The sequence below is a fragment of the Melanostigma gelatinosum genome (assembly GCF_949748355.1).
Source record: "Melanostigma gelatinosum genome assembly, chromosome: 24".
In the NCBI taxonomy this organism is placed as follows: Eukaryota; Metazoa; Chordata; class Actinopteri; order Perciformes; family Zoarcidae; genus Melanostigma; species Melanostigma gelatinosum.
In genome coordinates, this window is record NC_136657.1 from 4,657,292 (window position 1) to 4,675,748 (window position 18,457).

Genomic DNA, 18,457 nt, shown 5'->3' on the forward strand with positions numbered 1-18,457 from the left:
CGGCCGCACGGTGGCGCTGTATGCCAAGGATCAAACCATGGTACTGGTGGTGGAGGACCAGTGGGAACAAGAAGACTGGTATCTGGCCGTCAAGAAACTGATCGAGGAAGAGCGGAAGGATGAAGAGCATGGAGAAGGATTTGATGAAGAGGATGATGGGTACTCCACCCTGCACCCCGCTGCGTTCTTCAAAGAGGTCAGACCAGATTTTTATTGTTTTTGCGTTCGATTTTAAAGGGACAGTGTGCAGGATTTGCTGGCATTTTAGCAAGTTTGGTTGCAGATTGCAACCAGTCAGTTGTGGGGTACTATAGAAACAAGGCGGACTCCGTGAAGAGGACCGCTCCATGTGTAGATATGTAGGGTTCATTCTAAGCTCACGAAAAACCCAACCGTTCTTAGTTTCAGGTGATTATATGCTTCTGAAAATGTGAGTTCCTTGTAACTTTTAAGTACTGCCAGCTTTTCATTAGATATAAATACCCCTTCCCCGATCTTTGCCTCTGCTCCCTTCACCGTCGTCTAAGGTGTGGCCCGTCACAGTGAAGCCCATCGGTCTGGGCTGTTCCAAGTCCCTGGCTGGGGAGAGCCGGCTCTGCCTCACAGCTACGTCTCTCATCTTGGTCCGAGTGGCTGCGTGCAGTAAGTTGCCGTCGGTTACCATACCTTTACTGAGTGTTCGGCGCTTTGGTCACTTGGATGGCTCGTTCTACTTGGAGCTCGGCAGGTCGGCACCAAACGGTCCTGGAGAGATCTGGATGGGAGCACGAGACCAAGGTAATTAAGACGTAAAAGCTGATTTCACTCATTTCTGCCGTACCGTAGGACCGTGACTTCTTCTGTCTGCTCTGTACAGCGAACCCAGCAGCTGCCCAGCACATTCATGAGGTGGTGCGTGAGACAGTAAGGGCACTGCGAGCTCTCCCTGACTTCAGCCGGTCACCGACCTCCAACCACAATCAGCTTCAAACCCTTCTGGCTCGAAAGCGCTGCCGACCCAAACACAGAGACAAACCGGTGAACGTGAGACCACCTGGTTCTCGTCTGGCCCCGCCCCTCAGAAACCCCGAAATCCAGAAAAGTCCAACTAAATGTCGCCTCAAGCTCAACAAAACGGAGCCTGAATCCACTCTGAGCTCCTCCTCACGTCCCGGCCCTCTCGGGTCCCATCCGAGCTACATGGAAATGGAGAGAATTCAACATCTCCCAGCGAACAAAGGGAGGGAAAACGACTGCAGAAGAGCTTTCATGGCGACAGGGCACCACTGCAGTGTTGGGATGGAGAGCTGGGAGCCAGCTGAGGAGCAGGGTCTGGGTTACATGATGATGGCACCAGCACTGCCGCAGGATGACTATGTGACCATGGCAAGCCCACATAAACACAACAGACCACCTCACCCTTCACCCTCCTCTTCCCCTCAGACATTCGACTGGTAAGAGCCCAGAGAAACTTGGTAGGAAACCTCAGAATGTACGAGGTTGTAAGAGGTTATGCTGAATGTATTTTCAGCCACAACTTGTGCATTGTTTGGATTTAAACATGAAATATATATATCTTTTTGTAGCTCCGAAACAGAAGCTGGCCAATCACAGATGAGCTGCTTCAGGCGACCACAGGAAGCTGCAAGGCGGAGACGAGGAGCACAGACTCGGGCCTCTTCGTCTCCTGTGAGGAGTGACGATCGGTCTGGCCTGACGACTCCAAGTGGACCAGACCAGACCAGGCCGGTCCAGGCGAGGCCACACTCTGGCACGGGCAGGTCGAGCCGAGCTGCTTCAGACCGACGTGTGAGAAGATGCCGGCTGTCTTTGTGGCTGCCTTCCTGCCTGCAAGCTGGGGATGGATACTGATGTTGTTGTTGTAATCATTATTTTGTTAAAATCAATAATCTGAAGAGGAGCTGCTTATTTATTCTGGTGCAGCAGGCCACAAAAAGTAAAACTTATGAAAGAATAATTGATTGAAATATTCAATCAACCGTCTTAAATTAAATACAGAATGTTTAAAAAAAATAAAGTTGTCTTTGACACATTTATATTGTTATATTGCCTGTAAATGCACTACGTGTTTGGTTTCAGTTTTCCCCTTTTTGTGTATTTTCGTTCCCTCTTTTTGACTCTTCACAGCACTATAGATGCTCCATTGTTGTATGAAATAATTAAAAGAATAAAGTCACATGAATACAAATGTTTAAGCCCTTTATTGATCGGTAACCAGGGTGAGGACAACAGCGTATAATAATCACAAAGATTGTGGAATTTAAGAAACTTGTTCATTCAAACAATGAAGCTACTTGCAGTTAAATTACGAATGGATGTTCTTTTCCTTTGCTGTGTGATGATGCACTGTATAGTCTTCATGCATAGAGAGGGAACAATGCAGCCTCTATGGAGGTGTCTTAATGCAGTTTATTCAACAAATATTCAAAGTGTATTCTCAATAAAAGCACACTTTACTCCCCTGTTTCTGATGTATGACCCAAAATGGAACTGCAGTGAGAGAATGTTTCTGTTATGCATTCTTGTCCTGTCCTTTGTATCCATGTCCACCCAAGAAATGATCTGTTTTAATGTTGCACAGTTTAAAACATATCTATCTCAAGAAACACACTGAACCACACAAGGTCAAGGTTTTAAGTCTTTGGAGAAGTACAAAGATGCGTCAGCGTTCTTTTGTCAGAGGGCCATTGAACTGTTGAACCTGAGTTCCCTTTAAATGTAATGTGTTTGTCAAATGATGTCTTCTTTGTGCAAAGTTAGAATAAAGCTATACAGTATATCAGAATATTTCTAAAATATCTAAACAAATAAATATTGTTTACAATGTTTTTCAGCTTTCTGTCCATGGAGAAGTCAGTGAGAGTAAAGATTAACATGAGTGACACATCAAGTTTATTTTGATGACGCAATGAATGACGCGCGCTTCCTGTGAGGGCATCGCTATTTAGCTCAGGTGGACGAGCTCGCTGATGAAGCATCCAAGATGGCTGACGACAACCTGTTACTGCTCGCGTGTTTGTGAATGGAGGACCAGAGGAAGAGGGAGACCTGCAGCTAACGTTACCTGTGAGTTACGACGTCATTCCGGGGCTTTTGGTGACTGTTGTCCGCGGTAATGTTAACCTTAATCAAGGCACCTGTGGACTGTGTGTGGACTAGCTTGCTGTGTGATAATGTACGGTATTTTTCCACGTTATGCTAATGTCGTGTCGATTATTGAATACAGTTATATTTTCCCGTTTGTTTGCAAGTGAAAAGTTGGACGGTTTAATGTTTGTTTTCCTATTTCGGAGTTGGCTTTCTAACCATCCACAGAGATGCACTTCCTCGCGTTGAACACTAGAGGGCGTACTTCATAAATGATGCGGAATCATAGAGGGTTGCAGAGATGACGCGTTTCTGTAGGCCAGCTAAGGGGAGTTAAAAGAGGGGGCGTCAATCTATCGTGGGGGTTCAACACATGCGCAGTAGAATCTGGTCTCTAGCTGGCTGCGGTCATAAGACATGATGTTGATCCATCGCTCGTCCATGACACCCTCCCTGTGGACTGAGGCGGACTTCAGAATACCTCAAGCTGACATTACAGCCCATGTTATTTGTCTTCTTTTGTTGGTTCTCAGAGAGAAGACTCAAGGTGTGGGGCGAGGAGCAGCAGACTGGATGGAGACGAGGACATCGAGGTGAGGAGAGATGGACCTGAGAAACAAACTACCATCTGTGCACAGCTGCAAACCACAACAGTCAAACCACATGCCTTTTATATACCAACGGTTGTGTGTCTGTAATGTGTTATTTGTGTCTCCATCCTCCAGAAAGTGCTGGAGAAGCTGCTCAGCCTCCTCCGAGACGAAGTCCAAGACAAGCAGAGGATGCTGGACCAACTTGCAGAGTAAGGAAACACCAGTAAAGCAAAATGTTCTCTTCATCTTGATTTTTTTTAAATGTTTTAATTGCATTTTAGCGGTTTTTAACAATAATCGGTGGAGAATGAAACCAGGGGAATTACATAGTATGTGTCAAAACAACCTGACCACCTAGGCATGAATGTTTTATTTATCTTTTCATTGGATTTTATTGTATTATTTCTTACCTTGTCGCTATATTAATGGACTGACAGACAGTGAAGACCTCCATTAACCCAGTGTGAGTAATGTTGTGACTTAAAGTGACTTACATGTAATTAAACGTCTCTGTTTGTGGTCCAGACTGCTGAATGAACAAAGACACTTGAAGCGCCTGGAGGAGACGAGGACGGGAGCGCTTGGAACAAACATTTGGTAAATATCAAGTCAATTATTAGTAGTAGTTGTTGAAGTGGCAGCAGGCAAATTATGATTATTGTTCTTGTCAGTGTTGTAGTCATTAAAAAAAGTTGTACAAAGGTGTGTCGTAAAACAAATCATCATAGTATAGTCCGTCATAAAAATGTCATTGTATGATAGTTCATTCAAAATGTTATGTTTTTAATAGTCATAATGTAGTTTGACATAAAAATGTACTAATATAAAACTTTGACAACCTTTATTGTTGTTGTTGCAGTCGTAATAATAATACATGTATGTGATGCATTCTCTAACGTTGTCCTTCTCTTCTTCTCTCCTCAGATGAGTGCAGACTTTCCAGACCAGACCAGACCAGAGGACGACGGGGTTTCTTCTCTTCACCGCACAGCAGCAGAAGAAGACGTGTGTCTTCTTCTGCTGCTGTGCGGTTACTCTGAGATCTAAACTAGAGAGTGGGGGGTGGAACAAATTTTCAAAATTTGCTGTGCAGCTAAATTTTTGAATAAAAACATTTACATAACCCTCGCCGGTCATTTCTCTGAAAACCCAGGAGGAGACGGACGTCTCGACTCCCGGGTAGTGGACATGGATGTCTTCACATAGGTGGGGAGCGAACCCAGGTCTGCGCGATCCAAACCGGGAACCGTGTAAACGCACCATCATGTCACTCACGCTTTGAACTCTTCTCTCGCTACATTTGACTTCTTCCTTTGGCTGTTGGACCTCAAAAGTTACTGCACCACATAAGGATTGAACCCACAACCTCCTGTCTTCTAAGCAGTCATCTATCACCACGAGCTATCTGATCTGATGCACATGTCTGGCTCATTGCATCTTTGTCTCCTCTGTTTTGACTGGTTGACCTTAAGATGTAACGCATTACTGAAGGTACAAACTCATAACCTCCAGTCACTCATAACCCAGCCTCACGTATGTCAAGTCGTACATCTTCATACAATATTTAACTTCCTCATCTTGGGTGTTGGACCTTAAAATTCACCGCACCACGGGATGGAGCCCACAACCTCCAGACTCCTGATCGGTCCTCTATCACCCTGAGCCATCGGATCTGACACGCTGAGCTGCTGCAGCGTCACACATCCTCCTGCAAAAAAAAACCATCACTCTTCTCTGTGAAGCTCCTTCAGTTTTGTTGTTAGTGTTTCAAATGTGTGGAGGAAACAGACTGGACCTTCCTGAAACACAGTTGGGGTTTCATCCTTTCTCCTCATGTTGTCACGCATCACTAGTGTCAGCACTTTCACTCAAAAATCACTGCTCCTCACAAGGAGCGAACTCATGACCTCAGGTCTTCTGAGCAGTCTGCTAACTGACTGAGCTATTTGGTCACACCGCCTTCACTCAGCTCTGAAACACAGAAAACCTCTGGAACAAAACTAACATTCAAGCTCCTTTACAACAACGAGAGATTGTTCTGCACATTTACAAATAAAACATCAGTTCACATTATGAATCGTCTTCAGCTCTGGTGTCTCTGATCGGTCGTGGAAGCAGACCGGACCTTCCTGGACCAGAGATGGATTTGAACCCTTCTCCTCAGGGCGCCACGCGTCACTCGCTGTCAGCTGCTGATCTCGGTGAGCTGTCCCTGAAGCACCAGGCCCGCACATCTGTTCTGGGATTTGTTCGCCACACTGCTGCTACGTCATCTTCTGACAATCACATTCCCAGCCCGCGAGTCGAGAACCGAGCAACGTGTGAAAAACGAAATCCAACCCGCTTGACCACCTATGACGCTTTTCGACATTAATTCCCAGCCCGCGAGTCGAGAACCGAGCAACATGTGAAAAACGAAATCCAACCCGCTTGACCACCTATGACGCTTTTCGACATTAATTCCCAGCCCGCGAGTCGAGAACCAAGCAACATGTGAAAAACGGAATCCAACCCGCTTGACCACCTATGACGCTTTTCAACATGTTATACGATGACTTTTATGAGACTTTTTTCGACATTAATTCCCAGCCCGCCAGTCGAGAACCGGCCGCATGAAAAACCAGGAATCCAACCCGCTTGACCATCTATGACGTTTTGAACCCTAACCCTAACCTGTACTAAGTACACAATGTAAAACATGCAACAATGTAAAGAAACACAAGGTTTGATAAGATACAACATTATATACACAGTTAGTAAGAATTATTTAATAAATAATTTAGAATAAATATTTTAATATAATTATTTAGATATTAATATTGGATGTTGACGACATATTACACTGTAAGTTCAGTAAACTTACTATAGTGCACTTAGTACAGGTTAGGGTTAGGGTTTAGGTTAGGATGACTTTTATGAGACTTTTCAACATTCACAATTTCATAACAATTTCCATGCCGCGAGTCGAGAACCGGCCGCTATCTATGGACGTTTTAATAAAATTGTTTAATTGTTTTTTATTTCTTAGGGGTTTTTTTAAAGCCTTTTTTAAAAGGACAGCCCCCTTGTGCCAGTGCCCCCCGTGGCCCTCTTAGGAGGGCCCCGCTCCCAATTAAACCTAACCTGTACTCAGTACACTATAGTAAGTTTACTGAACTTACAGTGTAATATGTCGTCAACATCCAATATTAATATCTAAATAATTATATTAAAATATTTATTCTAAATTATTTATTAAATAATTCTTACTAACTGTGTATATAATGTTGTATCTTATCAAACCTTGTGTTTCTTTACATTGTTGCATGTTTTACATTGTGTACTTAGTACAGGTTAGGGTTAGGGTTCAAAACGTCATAGATGGTCAAGCGGGTTGGATTCCTGGTTTTTCATGCGGCCGGTTCTCGACTGGCGGGCTGGGAATTAATGTCGAAAAAAGTCTCATAAAAGTCATCGTATAACATGTTGAAAAGCGTCATAGGTGGTCAAGCGGGTTGGATTCCGTTTTTCACATGTTGCTTGGTTCTCGACTCGCGGGCTGGGAATTAATGTCGAAAAGCGTCATAGGTGGTCAAGCGGGTTGGATTTCGTTTTTCACATGTTGCTCGGTTCTCGACTCGCGGGCTGGGAATTAATGTCGAAAAGCGTCATAGGTGGTCAAGCGGGTTGGATTTCGTTTTTCACACGTTGCTCGGTTCTCGACTCGCGGGCTGGGAATGTGATTGTCAGAAGATGACGTAGCAGCAGTGTGGCGAACAAATCCCAGAACAGATGTGCGGGCCTGGTGCTTCAGGGACAGCTCACCGAGATCAGCAGCTGACAGCGAGTGACGCGTGGCGCCCTGAGGAGAAGGGTTCAAATCCATCTCTGGTCCAGGAAGGTCCGGTCTGCTTCCACGACCGATCAGAGACACCAGAGCTGAAGACGATTCATAATGTGAACTGATGTTTTATTTGTAAATGTGCAGAACAATCTCTCGTTGTTGTAAAGGAGCTTGAATGTTAGTTTTGTTCCAGAGGTTTTCTGTGTTTCAGAGCTGAGTGAAGGCGGTGTGACCAAATAGCTCAGTCAGTTAGCAGACTGCTCAGAAGACCTGAGGTCATGAGTTCGCTCCTTGTGAGGAGCAGTGATTTTTGAGTGAAAGTGCTGACACTAGTGATGCGTGACAACATGAGGAGAAAGGATGAAACCCCAACTGTGTTTCAGGAAGGTCCAGTCTGTTTCCTCCACACATTTGAAACACTAACAACAAAACTGAAGGAGCTTCACAGAGAAGAGTGATGGTTTTTTTTTGCAGGAGGATGTGTGACGCTGCAGCAGCTCAGCGTGTCAGATCCGATGGCTCAGGGTGATAGAGGACCGATCAGGAGTCTGGAGGTTGTGGGCTCCATCCCGTGGTGCGGTGAATTTTAAGGTCCAACACCCAAGATGAGGAAGTTAAATATTGTATGAAGATGTACGACTTGACATACGTGAGGCTGGGTTATGAGTGACTGGAGGTTATGAGTTTGTACCTTCAGTAATGCGTTACATCTTAAGGTCAACCAGTCAAAACAGAGGAGACAAAGATGCAATGAGCCAGACATGTGCATCAGATCAGATAGCTCGTGGTGATAGATGACTGCTTAGAAGACAGGAGGTTGTGGGTTCAATCCTTATGTGGTGCAGTAACTTTTGAGGTCCAACAGCCAAAGGAAGAAGTCAAATGTAGCGAGAGAAGAGTTCAAAGCGTGAGTGACATGATGGTGCGTTTACACGGTTCCCGGTTTGGATCGCGCAGACCTGGGTTCGCTCCCCACCTATGTGAAGACATCCATGTCCACTACCCGGGAGTCGAGACGTCCGTCTCCTCCTGGGTTTTCAGAGAAATGACCGGCGAGGGTTATGTAAATGTTTTTATTCAAAAATTTAGCTGGACAGCAAATTTTGAAAATTTGTTCCACCCCCCACTCTCTAGTTTAGATCTCAGAGTAACCGCACAGCAGCAGAAGAAGACACACGTCTTCTTCTGCTGCTGTGCGGTGAAGAGAAGAAACCCCGTCGTCCTCTGGTCTGGTCTGGTCTGGAAAGTCTGCACTCATCTGAGGAGAGAAGAAGAGAAGGACAACGTTAGAGAATGCATCACATACATGTATTATTATTACGACTGCAACAACAACAATAAAGGTTGTCAAAGTTTTATATTAGTACATTTTTATGTCAAACTACATTATGACTATTAAAAACATAACATTTTGAATGAACTATCATACAATGACATTTTTATGACGGACTATACTATGATGATTTGTTTTACGACACACCTTTGTACAACTTTTTTTAATGACTACAACACTGACAAGAACAATAATCATAATTTGCCTGCTGCCACTTCAACAACTACTACTAATAATTGACTTGATATTTACCAAATGTTTGTTCCAAGCGCTCCCGTCCTCGTCTCCTCCAGGCGCTTCAAGTGTCTTTGTTCATTCAGCAGTCTGGACCACAAACAGAGACGTTTAATTACATGTAAGTCACTTTAAGTCACAACATTACTCACACTGGGTTAATGGAGGTCTTCACTGTCTGTCAGTCCATTAATATAGCGACAAGGTAAGAAATAATACAATAAAATCCAATGAAAAGATAAATAAAACATTCATGCCTAGGTGGTCAGGTTGTTTTGACACATACTATGTAATTCCCCTGGTTTCATTCTCCACCGATTATTGTTAAAAACCGCTAAAATGCAATTAAAACATTTAAAAAAAATCAAGATGAAGAGAACATTTTGCTTTACTGGTGTTTCCTTACTCTGCAAGTTGGTCCAGCATCCTCTGCTTGTCTTGGACTTCGTCTCGGAGGAGGCTGAGCAGCTTCTCCAGCACTTTCTGGAGGATGGAGACACAAATAACACATTACAGACACACAACCGTTGGTATATAAAAGGCATGTGGTTTGACTGTTGTGGTTTGCAGCTGTGCACAGATGGTAGTTTGTTTCTCAGGTCCATCTCTCCTCACCTCGATGTCCTCGTCTCCATCCAGTCTGCTGCTCCTCGCCCCACACCTTGAGTCTTCTCTCTGAGAACCAACAAAAGAAGACAAATAACATGGGCTGTAATGTCAGCTTGAGGTATTCTGAAGTCCGCCTCAGTCCACAGGGAGGGTGTCATGGACGAGCGATGGATCAACATCATGTCTTATGACCGCAGCCAGCTAGAGACCAGATTCTACTGCGCATGTGTTGAACCCCCACGATAGATTGACGCCCCCTCTTTTAACTCCCCTTAGCTGGCCTACAGAAACGCGTCATCTCTGCAACCCTCTATGATTCCGCATCATTTATGAAGTACGCCCTCTAGTGTTCAACGCGAGGAAGTGCATCTCTGTGGATGGTTAGAAAGCCAACTCCGAAATAGGAAAACAAACATTAAACCGTCCAACTTTTCACTTGCAAACAAACGGGAAAATATAACTGTATTCAATAATCGACACGACATTAGCATAACGTGGAAAAATACCGTACATTATCACACAGCAAGCTAGTCCACACACAGTCCACAGGTGCCTTGATTAAGGTTAACATTACCGCGGACAACAGTCACCAAAAGCCCCGGAATGACGTCGTAACTCACAGGTAACGTTAGCTGCAGGTCTCCCTCTTCCTCTGGTCCTCCATTCACAAACACGCGAGCAGTAACAGGTTGTCGTCAGCCATCTTGGATGCTTCATCAGCGAGCTCGTCCACCTGAGCTAAATAGCGATGCCCTCACAGGAAGCGCGCGTCATTCATTGCGTCATCAAAATAAACTTGATGTGTCACTCATGTTAATCTTTACTCTCACTGACTTCTCCATGGACAGAAAGCTGAAAAGCATTGTAAACAATATTTATTTGTTTAGATATTTTAGAAATATTCTGATATACTGTATAGCTTTATTCTAACTTTGCACAAAGAAGACATCATTTGACAAACACATTACATTTAAAGGGAACTCAGGTTCAACAGTTCAATGGCCCTCTGACAAAAGAACGCTGACGCGTCTTTGTACTTCTCCAAAGACTTAAAACCTTGACCTTGTGTGGTTCAGTGTGTTTCTTGAGATAGATATGTTTTAAACTGTGCAACATTAAAACAGATCATTTCTTGGGTGGACATGGATACAAAGGACAGGACAAGAATGCATAACAGAAACATTCTCTCACTGCAGTTCCATTTTGGGTCATACATCAGAAACAGGGGAGTAAAGTGTGCTTTTATTGAGAATACACTTTGAATATTTGTTGAATAAACTGCATTAAGACACCTCCATAGAGGCTGCATTGTTCCCTCTCTATTCCCACTGCATTAGAAAACAGTACACAATCTCTATGTACCCAAATGAACACTATATTTGCACGGCGCTGCTAATAACACGCTGTGCGTTGGTGAGACTTATGGCACATATTAATCCTGTATTATGTGATTTAACGTCATTATTACTATTGCCGAAAAGGGTAAAATCGGCATGTTTTACATACGTGTTTCAAATAAATATTAAGATGATTGGATGTTTAGATATTTTGTCACAACATGACATGATCTCCTTCAGAGTGGACATTTAGGAGGTATGATGCTTTCAGCAGACACAACAGACTCATTTAAAGAGACAGATAGATATTGTAGATATTGCTCTGTTAAGGCATGGAATAAGCCACGAGAGAAGAGCCATCGACCGCAGCGCGCTCACCCCACTGATGTCACGTCAGCATCACAGACACAAAAGCAAAACATGACCAGCACTGCAACATCAGGACGAGTGACTGAGGCGTTTGTAAATGTATGCAGTTTTTTTTTTCCTTCCAGAATTGATATTTTAAGCTGATAAACACAACTTTGGTCACAAATCAAATATTCTGCTGGGACACTGAGCAGCACAACACACACACTGTAGAAACAGAGTTAACGGGATATATGTTTGACATTATGATTAGAATGAGAGCTGAAACAGGACTCTCATTTCTCACATATTATCACATAAAATGTTTAAAATACATATACTTTACTGAATATTTGCTGTATGTCACCTTCTTCATTTCATATAAAGGCCGTAGCTTCACCCGCCGCTTTAGAATGGCTCTTATAGATATACTGTCTGTACAAGTTCTGCATTGCCCTCCTTTATAGTCTTTGTACAAGATATAACATCTCTTTTTTTTCAATTTATATATAGATCTCCGCAATATAGACATTCAAATCTACAGTATTAGAAGCATTCCTTTCTGATTATTTCATAATTTGGTATTAATCTAAAATTAAATTAAAAAATAAACCTTTTATCTTCGGATCGGTCGACTTAAAAAGACAGCATGACCTCACGTTGCTATGATGAAGGAGACGAGCAACAAGGTAGATTGCTGCTAAAATATACATTCAACCCGCACGGTATGTAGCCATAAGAACAGACAAAGGACAATCATGTTGATATTCAACACTTAGAAGATTAAATAACAGACCTACAGAGAGAGGAAGGAAGGGGGGGGAATGTTCTGCACATTTAAGTGTACACTTTTGTCAAAAGTAAAGAACTACACTGAGGAGGGAGCGGTTTAGTTTCAGGGGAACGCTGAGGGATTTGGGGCTGCAGACGGGACAGAAAACAAGTCGGCGGCTTATAGAGGACTTGAGGAAGGGGCTCAGTGTGAAAAACAGAAGAAGACACTTCTCTGTACATCCACTTCCTTTCAAACTCAATAAAATCACTTTACTTTTCATTTGTGAAATGTTTGCAGCACAGCCTCCCTGTTATCCGTACCCTGCAGGTATTTGTATGGCATTTGGCTACAGATAGAAAAATACAGTACGCCTGTCAGCCCTCTCAGACGTGGGACTCGTCCAGGTCCAGGTCGACCGGGGAGAGGGGCAGGGGCCGCCGCCGGGGTGACCGGCGGGGTGAGGTATGGGACAGCAGCGGGGTGAGGAGGGGGTTCTCTGTGCCCTCGTCCTCGCTGAGCTGCAGCAGGGTGTCGCTGCGCGGCAGGAGTGCAGTCGTGTCCTCGTCCCCGGGGCTCTCTCTGATCCTGGTCGGCGGCGGCGGCGGCGGCGGCGGCGGAAGCAGGCGAGGCGCTGGCGGCAGAGGCGGAGGCGGCGGGGGGCCAGGGGCCGGCGCCGTGCCCAGCACCGGGAGCGGTGGAGGGAGAGGAGAGGCGGTGCGGGACAAGGCGAGAGGGGAGCAGGTCCGGGAGAAGGGCAGCGGGGAGCAGGTTCGGGATGAGGGTGTTGGGGTGGAAGGCCGGGAGATGGAGGGAGGAGGGGAGAGGCTGCTGCGGAGTCCCCACTGCTCTCGCTTCTCCTTGCTGCTTATGACGGGAGGAACCTGGGGAGAATAAAGTGGCGAATGAGAATTTGCCAAGATGGATTGTTTCATGCTCCAGCCCTTCCTCTGCTGGTCCTACCTGTGTCTTAGCAGGGCTGTGCAGGTCGGCGGTCACCGTGGCCGAGGAGACAGAGGGCACCTCCAGTGTCGGGGACTTTGAAAGGGCGGGACTTGCCTTCCTGCCCTCAGCCAGAGGGTCCATGGCGCTGGGACTCTGCTGGCCTTGGTTCTCTGTAAAGGTGACTGACCTCTTATGGTCTCCATGCGCTGTGGGCACACATGCGTGCGCACTTGGTCAAAACAGAGACAACGGCGCCAGCTGTAGCGACACGCTAACACATCAGCACCACCAAGAAAGAAAAAGAAAAGTGGAGGCAGGGATGGAACAGGAAAGGGTAGGCAGGGACTGGGAGGGGGATGCAAGACAGACATGCAGAGCGCCCTACTGGGTGAGGTTGCAGATAAAAGGGGGCGGGCCGGTGCAGGGTGGAGAGGAGAGGGTTAAGGGTTGTGTCTCACCTTCACAGTCCAACAAAGTTTCTTTATTTCGAAACATAAGGCATGAGACAGAACAGAGTGAGAAGAGTCAGTCCGGGGGACGGGTGGTACAACAGACGGCATTGGAACAAAGACGGAGGTTGTGGACGGGGAGGATGGGCCAGTTCAAGTCAGCACACACACATTAAACATTTCAACGGGATAATTAAGCTCCAACGGTGTTTAACAGTCGAGATTTGGCTTGTTGTGTGTTGATCTGAAGTGCAGGGAAAGTCTGGCTGTTACATTTTCAGTGACTCACTCATTATGTTTTAAAATTCTATGACACACATATCCTTACGTTCAGTCAGCAACACGCACACACACACACACAGGAAGGCACGTGTTCTGTTACCCAGTGGTCTGTTCTTGGGCTGGATGCTCCTGCGGGTCGTGGAAAGCCTCGCTCCAGATCGACTACGTGGTTCAGTCTTTGGGATGGACAGCAGGGGGCGGCGCAGCTGCAGGAAAGTCACAATTAAGTCCAATCCAGTTTAGAGTTTGAACTGGTTTTCCAGCTTTTAGAATCGTTTATCGTTCATGCAATATGACAAAATGGTTTTATTTCAATTTCACATGAATCAAAGAGTCAACATGTTATTGCTGTTACAGCTGGAGGTGTTGTGTTTTCCTTTAAAGTGCTAAATCATATTTCAATCATTCATATTTCCCCTTTTCTCCTCCCCTTCTTTTGGATACAAATCACTTCTTAATTACTGCCCATGTAGTTTTGCATAATTTCATTCGAAAAGAAAGATAAAAGTTAACGTCCACACCTGTCTGAGGCCTCTCTTTCGTCCTAAAGGAGGCTGGATCAGAAGGTTCTGCTGACCCGGTTCACTCTGCACACTGGCAACCCTGGTACAATCAATCAGACGAACATTTGCATTCACACACACGCACACACACACAAAAATACATCAACACGAAGAGACCAAAAGACCACCGCATCCCCAGCTGAGCTCGTTTACTGACCAAATCTTTGACCACAACAAGTTATAGCTGTTCTACCCATTCACTCACTACACACACACACACACACACAATAAGTTACAAGACACCCAATCACAGTGCAGAAAAAAACGATTCATACACTGACAAGGGATAGTAGGGGCTGGAGTAGCAACGCTCGTACATTTAAAATCCCGCCTTTTCCTAACGTGTGACTCTGTTCAATCAAATTGTAATTGGGCGACATCAGATTTGAAGTTCTCAAAAGCAAGATTGGACAAAACCGGACAAAGAAAACAAAAGTGTCCTCATGTTATAGTTGCCACCCCAGTTCCCTCTTGCCCCTACAGATTGGTATCCAGAGTAGGACGCCCAATTTGATCAGCGAGAAGCCTGATAGACACGTAAACAGGATGAAACACCATGGCACCAATGGGAGAGAGGCTGACTCTCGTGATGGCACATCGACTGTGAAGACCCACAGCTAACAGAGGTGAGACAGAGCTCCCTGGCCCCGGGGGCCCTCTTTAGCTGTTTTTGTAGGGGGTAGGGGCCTGGTTAAGATAGCACAGCAGATGAGCTGAGAAGATGAGGGTCAGTGTGGAGCTCAAGAGGAAGTAGGGGGGGGGGGGGGGGGGGGTAGAGGACAGAGACAAGTACCACTGGACCCACACAGAGGGAGATAGAGACAGGTAAGTGAGGGGAGGTGTGGCGGGCCAAGGCGATTTGATTGGATGTGGATGAGTGATCAACGGCGAGGCGGCCAATAGAGGGGGGGGGGCCGTCCCGAGGCGATGCCCCTCCCACCGGCGGACAGATGCAAGAACGCACCAAACGGGACAGACACAGAGAGAGGGCCACTGTACCTAGAGAGGTTACCCTCCTGCAGGAGGCCCTGGGACTCATCTAGCACATTGGGTTCACTGTAAAAAGGGAGGGCGGAGGGGGAGTTTAGGGAGTGTAGTCGAGATCCGTCACCACCCTGAGCCCAGACAGCGCCGTGCTGTGACTACATTCTTACCAAGATACAGAGTCTGAGCGACTTCACAATTCTGCTCTGAGACTGTTGAACAAAAACGCCATCAATCAACAGAGATATACACAGAAAGAATGGCTGTGGTTGTGGGATATGGCTGATTGATCCATACTTGTCTTTAACAGAAACGACACGACGAAAGTGCTTGTCCATGCTGGTGTGTTTGAGTGTGTATTTGGTGGGCGTGCATGCGTGCGTGTTGTGATACGTTACCTGTGGCTGGGCAGCAAGGTGGAGCGGGGGACCTCGGGCTGCGAGGCGGCGGAGCCGGTGGCGTGGCTGGAGAAGCGTCGCTGCGCCATCATCCGAGGCAAAAAGGCTTCGTGCTCGCTCACCACGCTGGGAATACTAATGGAGTCATCTGGAAGGGGAGAAGGATGGATGCGGTGAGTTTCGGTCCGATTGTCGGCGACTGTCATGTGAAAGGAATGAGAACGTCTCTGACTCTCTTCGTCGTCCTCGTCGGTGCGGCTGAGCGTGTCTTGGGAGGGTTGGCGCGACGGTTGGCTGTCCTGCTCCCACACTGTGCCGGTGCCCGTGTTGGAGCGCGACATCGTGGCCAAACTGAGGCGGTATGCTGACGTAGAGGTGCCCACCGTGCTGATGGACGTCTTGCCCTGGTAAGCTGTTGGAGGGGGGGGGGGGGCAGGTCAAAACACCAACACACAGGCAAAAATGTAAGTTCACAATTCGAGGAATCATCTGGTATTTGAACTTTGCTTCAGTGTCTGACCGGAGCCGCTGTGCACAGCCTCCTTGAGGATCTTGAGTTCATTGTTGAACTCTGCGAACAGGGAGCTCTTGCAGAGAGGGCGCGGGATGAATCGTCGCTCCAGCTGGTCAGCGATGTGGTGACGCGCCGTGATCTCCTCCTGGGAGTCGGCAGGCTGCGTCAACAACTAGACGAGCGTGAACATACATGGACCAGTGAGGAAGACAAAAGAGGCAAACCGTTCAAAAGCGCATGCACAATTAAAGTGAACGAACAAATAAGCTGGTCGTTAACCTTGCACTGTATGAAGGGTCTCAGCAGGACAAAGATAGGAATACGGGTCCGGACGATGAAGTCGATGAAGTCCCAGAAGGCCAAGCCGCCCACTTTTCTCAGAGCCATCTCTTTCACTTGCAAGCTCAACCGGTACCACTGGTTTCCCAACGAGCGCTCAAAGCAAACCAACACCACCTTCAGAGCTGCAGAGGGACAGTCCGAGGGAAGAGGATGAGAAGGGACCAAAAGCAGCTATAAAACGCTGTCACTTTTCATTCCTACCCAGATACGCAGCCTGGCTGGTGGACTCTGCTAACCCCTCTCTGCGCAGATCCTTCCCCGTGTCGCCCGGGGTGGAGCAGTGAGCCGGGGAAGCGTCCAGCATGAAGTTCTTTGTGCGGGAGGTGGAGATGATGCGGGGAGGCAGCAGGATATTGATGACCGTCTGGAGGAGCAGGAAGATCTCCGGCTGCTCCAGGTGGGGGCTATCTGCAAGGAGGAAACAGACGGACATTGAACTCAAGACATTCACACAACTTGATTCATGTGTTGTGTTTTAATTCTAACCAGGGAAGCAATACCAAAGAGCTGTCTCAAACAACAGATCGGCTTTTACCTTTGCTTCCAGAGCCCACAGTGAGCACAAAGGGAATGAGCAGGTTGAGCAGCATCCCCTCTCGCCTCTCCTGATTGGTGAAAGGTGAGATCACGTGGCTGAGAGGAAAGTCCTCCTTCAACGCCTGGGATGGAAAACAAAAGTAGAAAATGGACGATTAGAGCTGCTGATGATTAGATGTCCAATGAAGAGCCAGATTAGGTTCAACTGACGCCGACCTGGATCTGCAGGGCAACCAGTCGCACCACTGCAGTGCTGAAGGGCAGCGGAGGCGAGAGGTAGGGGCTGAGGTGGAGGAGAGGAAGCCCGTCGGCCACGCTGGAGGGACCGACCACACCCATCACCTGACACCAGGCACAAAGAAACGGCACGACTCAAACCACGGTACCGACCGGCGTGCGCAGGCGTTGTGCGTCTGTGCGTTTCCATACCAGGTTGACGCAGACGTTGATCAACGAGCGAAGGTGTGGGAGGAAGGAGATGATGGGCTGTCGCTGCAGGGTCAGGCAGATCCCCTCGATCAGGCTGCTGGCTGCCTCCCACTCCACCTGTCTCCTGGAGAACACCCACCCATACAACACCATCCCGCACCCAAATAAAGCATATTTTTTATGAATTTAAAAATAGACAAAAGCAGAAATGCCACATTCGTGTCACGTGGGACGAATTCAAGACGTTCTGTTGTTTTGATATGACTTGAATGTGGCATGATATTAAATGTAAAGCAGATAAAAAAAAAAAAAGGCCGTTAACATGAAACACTTACCACTCTGTTAACATTCTCCTCCATATAATCATCACCTTAATGACTGTGGTAAAGGCCATACCGACAACAAATAGTGCAAAGCTCACAAACATAGCCAGCTGAACACTGCAGCAACAGATCCTGGTGTGACGCACACATCTGTGACCAGCGGCCCCTCTGAGCCAGTCTTGTGCCATGGAAGAGGACGCAGGTGTGTGCGGCGGTATTTGTGGTATTGGAATTTCGTGATTGTTTTACCAAATATCACAGCATTCAAAATATAAAAAGTGAAGACAAAAGTAGTACTGAGAGGCAGCTATATACTCGTGGAACCTTTCGATTATTATATTCTGTCGCCTTGCTTACTTTTATTGAATCTCACTAAAATGTTCGATTATAAAAAATGTCCAATTTCCATTGTTTAAATTAAATTAAATGGGTTTTTTTTCTTAGCAATCTGAGCGGCTTTTATAAATGTAGTGTGCAATAAAAATAAAGTTCATCACTATTATTATTAATGATTCAACATTATACTGGATTGGATATTGTCGTAAGGATCATGTG

General features: G+C 46.3%; 1 protein-coding gene across 1 annotated transcript in view; it reads right to left on the reverse strand.

Annotated features, from left to right (window-relative positions):
* Positions 1 to 12,481: 12,481 nt before the first annotated feature.
* Positions 12,482 to 18,457, reverse strand: part of unc80 (unc-80 homolog (C. elegans)) — a gene marked incomplete at its 5' end in the record, with an annotated part of 30,578 nt that continues 24,602 nt past the window's right edge. Inside the window, 14 exons of the mRNA XM_079296388.1 lie at positions 12,482 to 13,020; positions 13,100 to 13,287; positions 13,540 to 13,560; positions 13,913 to 14,018; positions 14,334 to 14,415; positions 15,375 to 15,431; positions 15,758 to 15,905; positions 15,990 to 16,169; positions 16,278 to 16,443; positions 16,551 to 16,735; positions 16,815 to 17,021; positions 17,149 to 17,272; positions 17,367 to 17,492; positions 17,580 to 17,703. Coding sequence (XP_079152514.1) covers positions 12,523 to 13,020; positions 13,100 to 13,287; positions 13,540 to 13,560; positions 13,913 to 14,018; positions 14,334 to 14,415; positions 15,375 to 15,431; positions 15,758 to 15,905; positions 15,990 to 16,169; positions 16,278 to 16,443; positions 16,551 to 16,735; positions 16,815 to 17,021; positions 17,149 to 17,272; positions 17,367 to 17,492; positions 17,580 to 17,703 — 2,212 coding nt within the window. The 3' untranslated portion in view covers positions 12,482 to 12,522. The remainder of the gene's footprint in view (positions 13,021 to 13,099; positions 13,288 to 13,539; positions 13,561 to 13,912; positions 14,019 to 14,333; positions 14,416 to 15,374; positions 15,432 to 15,757; positions 15,906 to 15,989; positions 16,170 to 16,277; positions 16,444 to 16,550; positions 16,736 to 16,814; positions 17,022 to 17,148; positions 17,273 to 17,366; positions 17,493 to 17,579; positions 17,704 to 18,457) is intronic.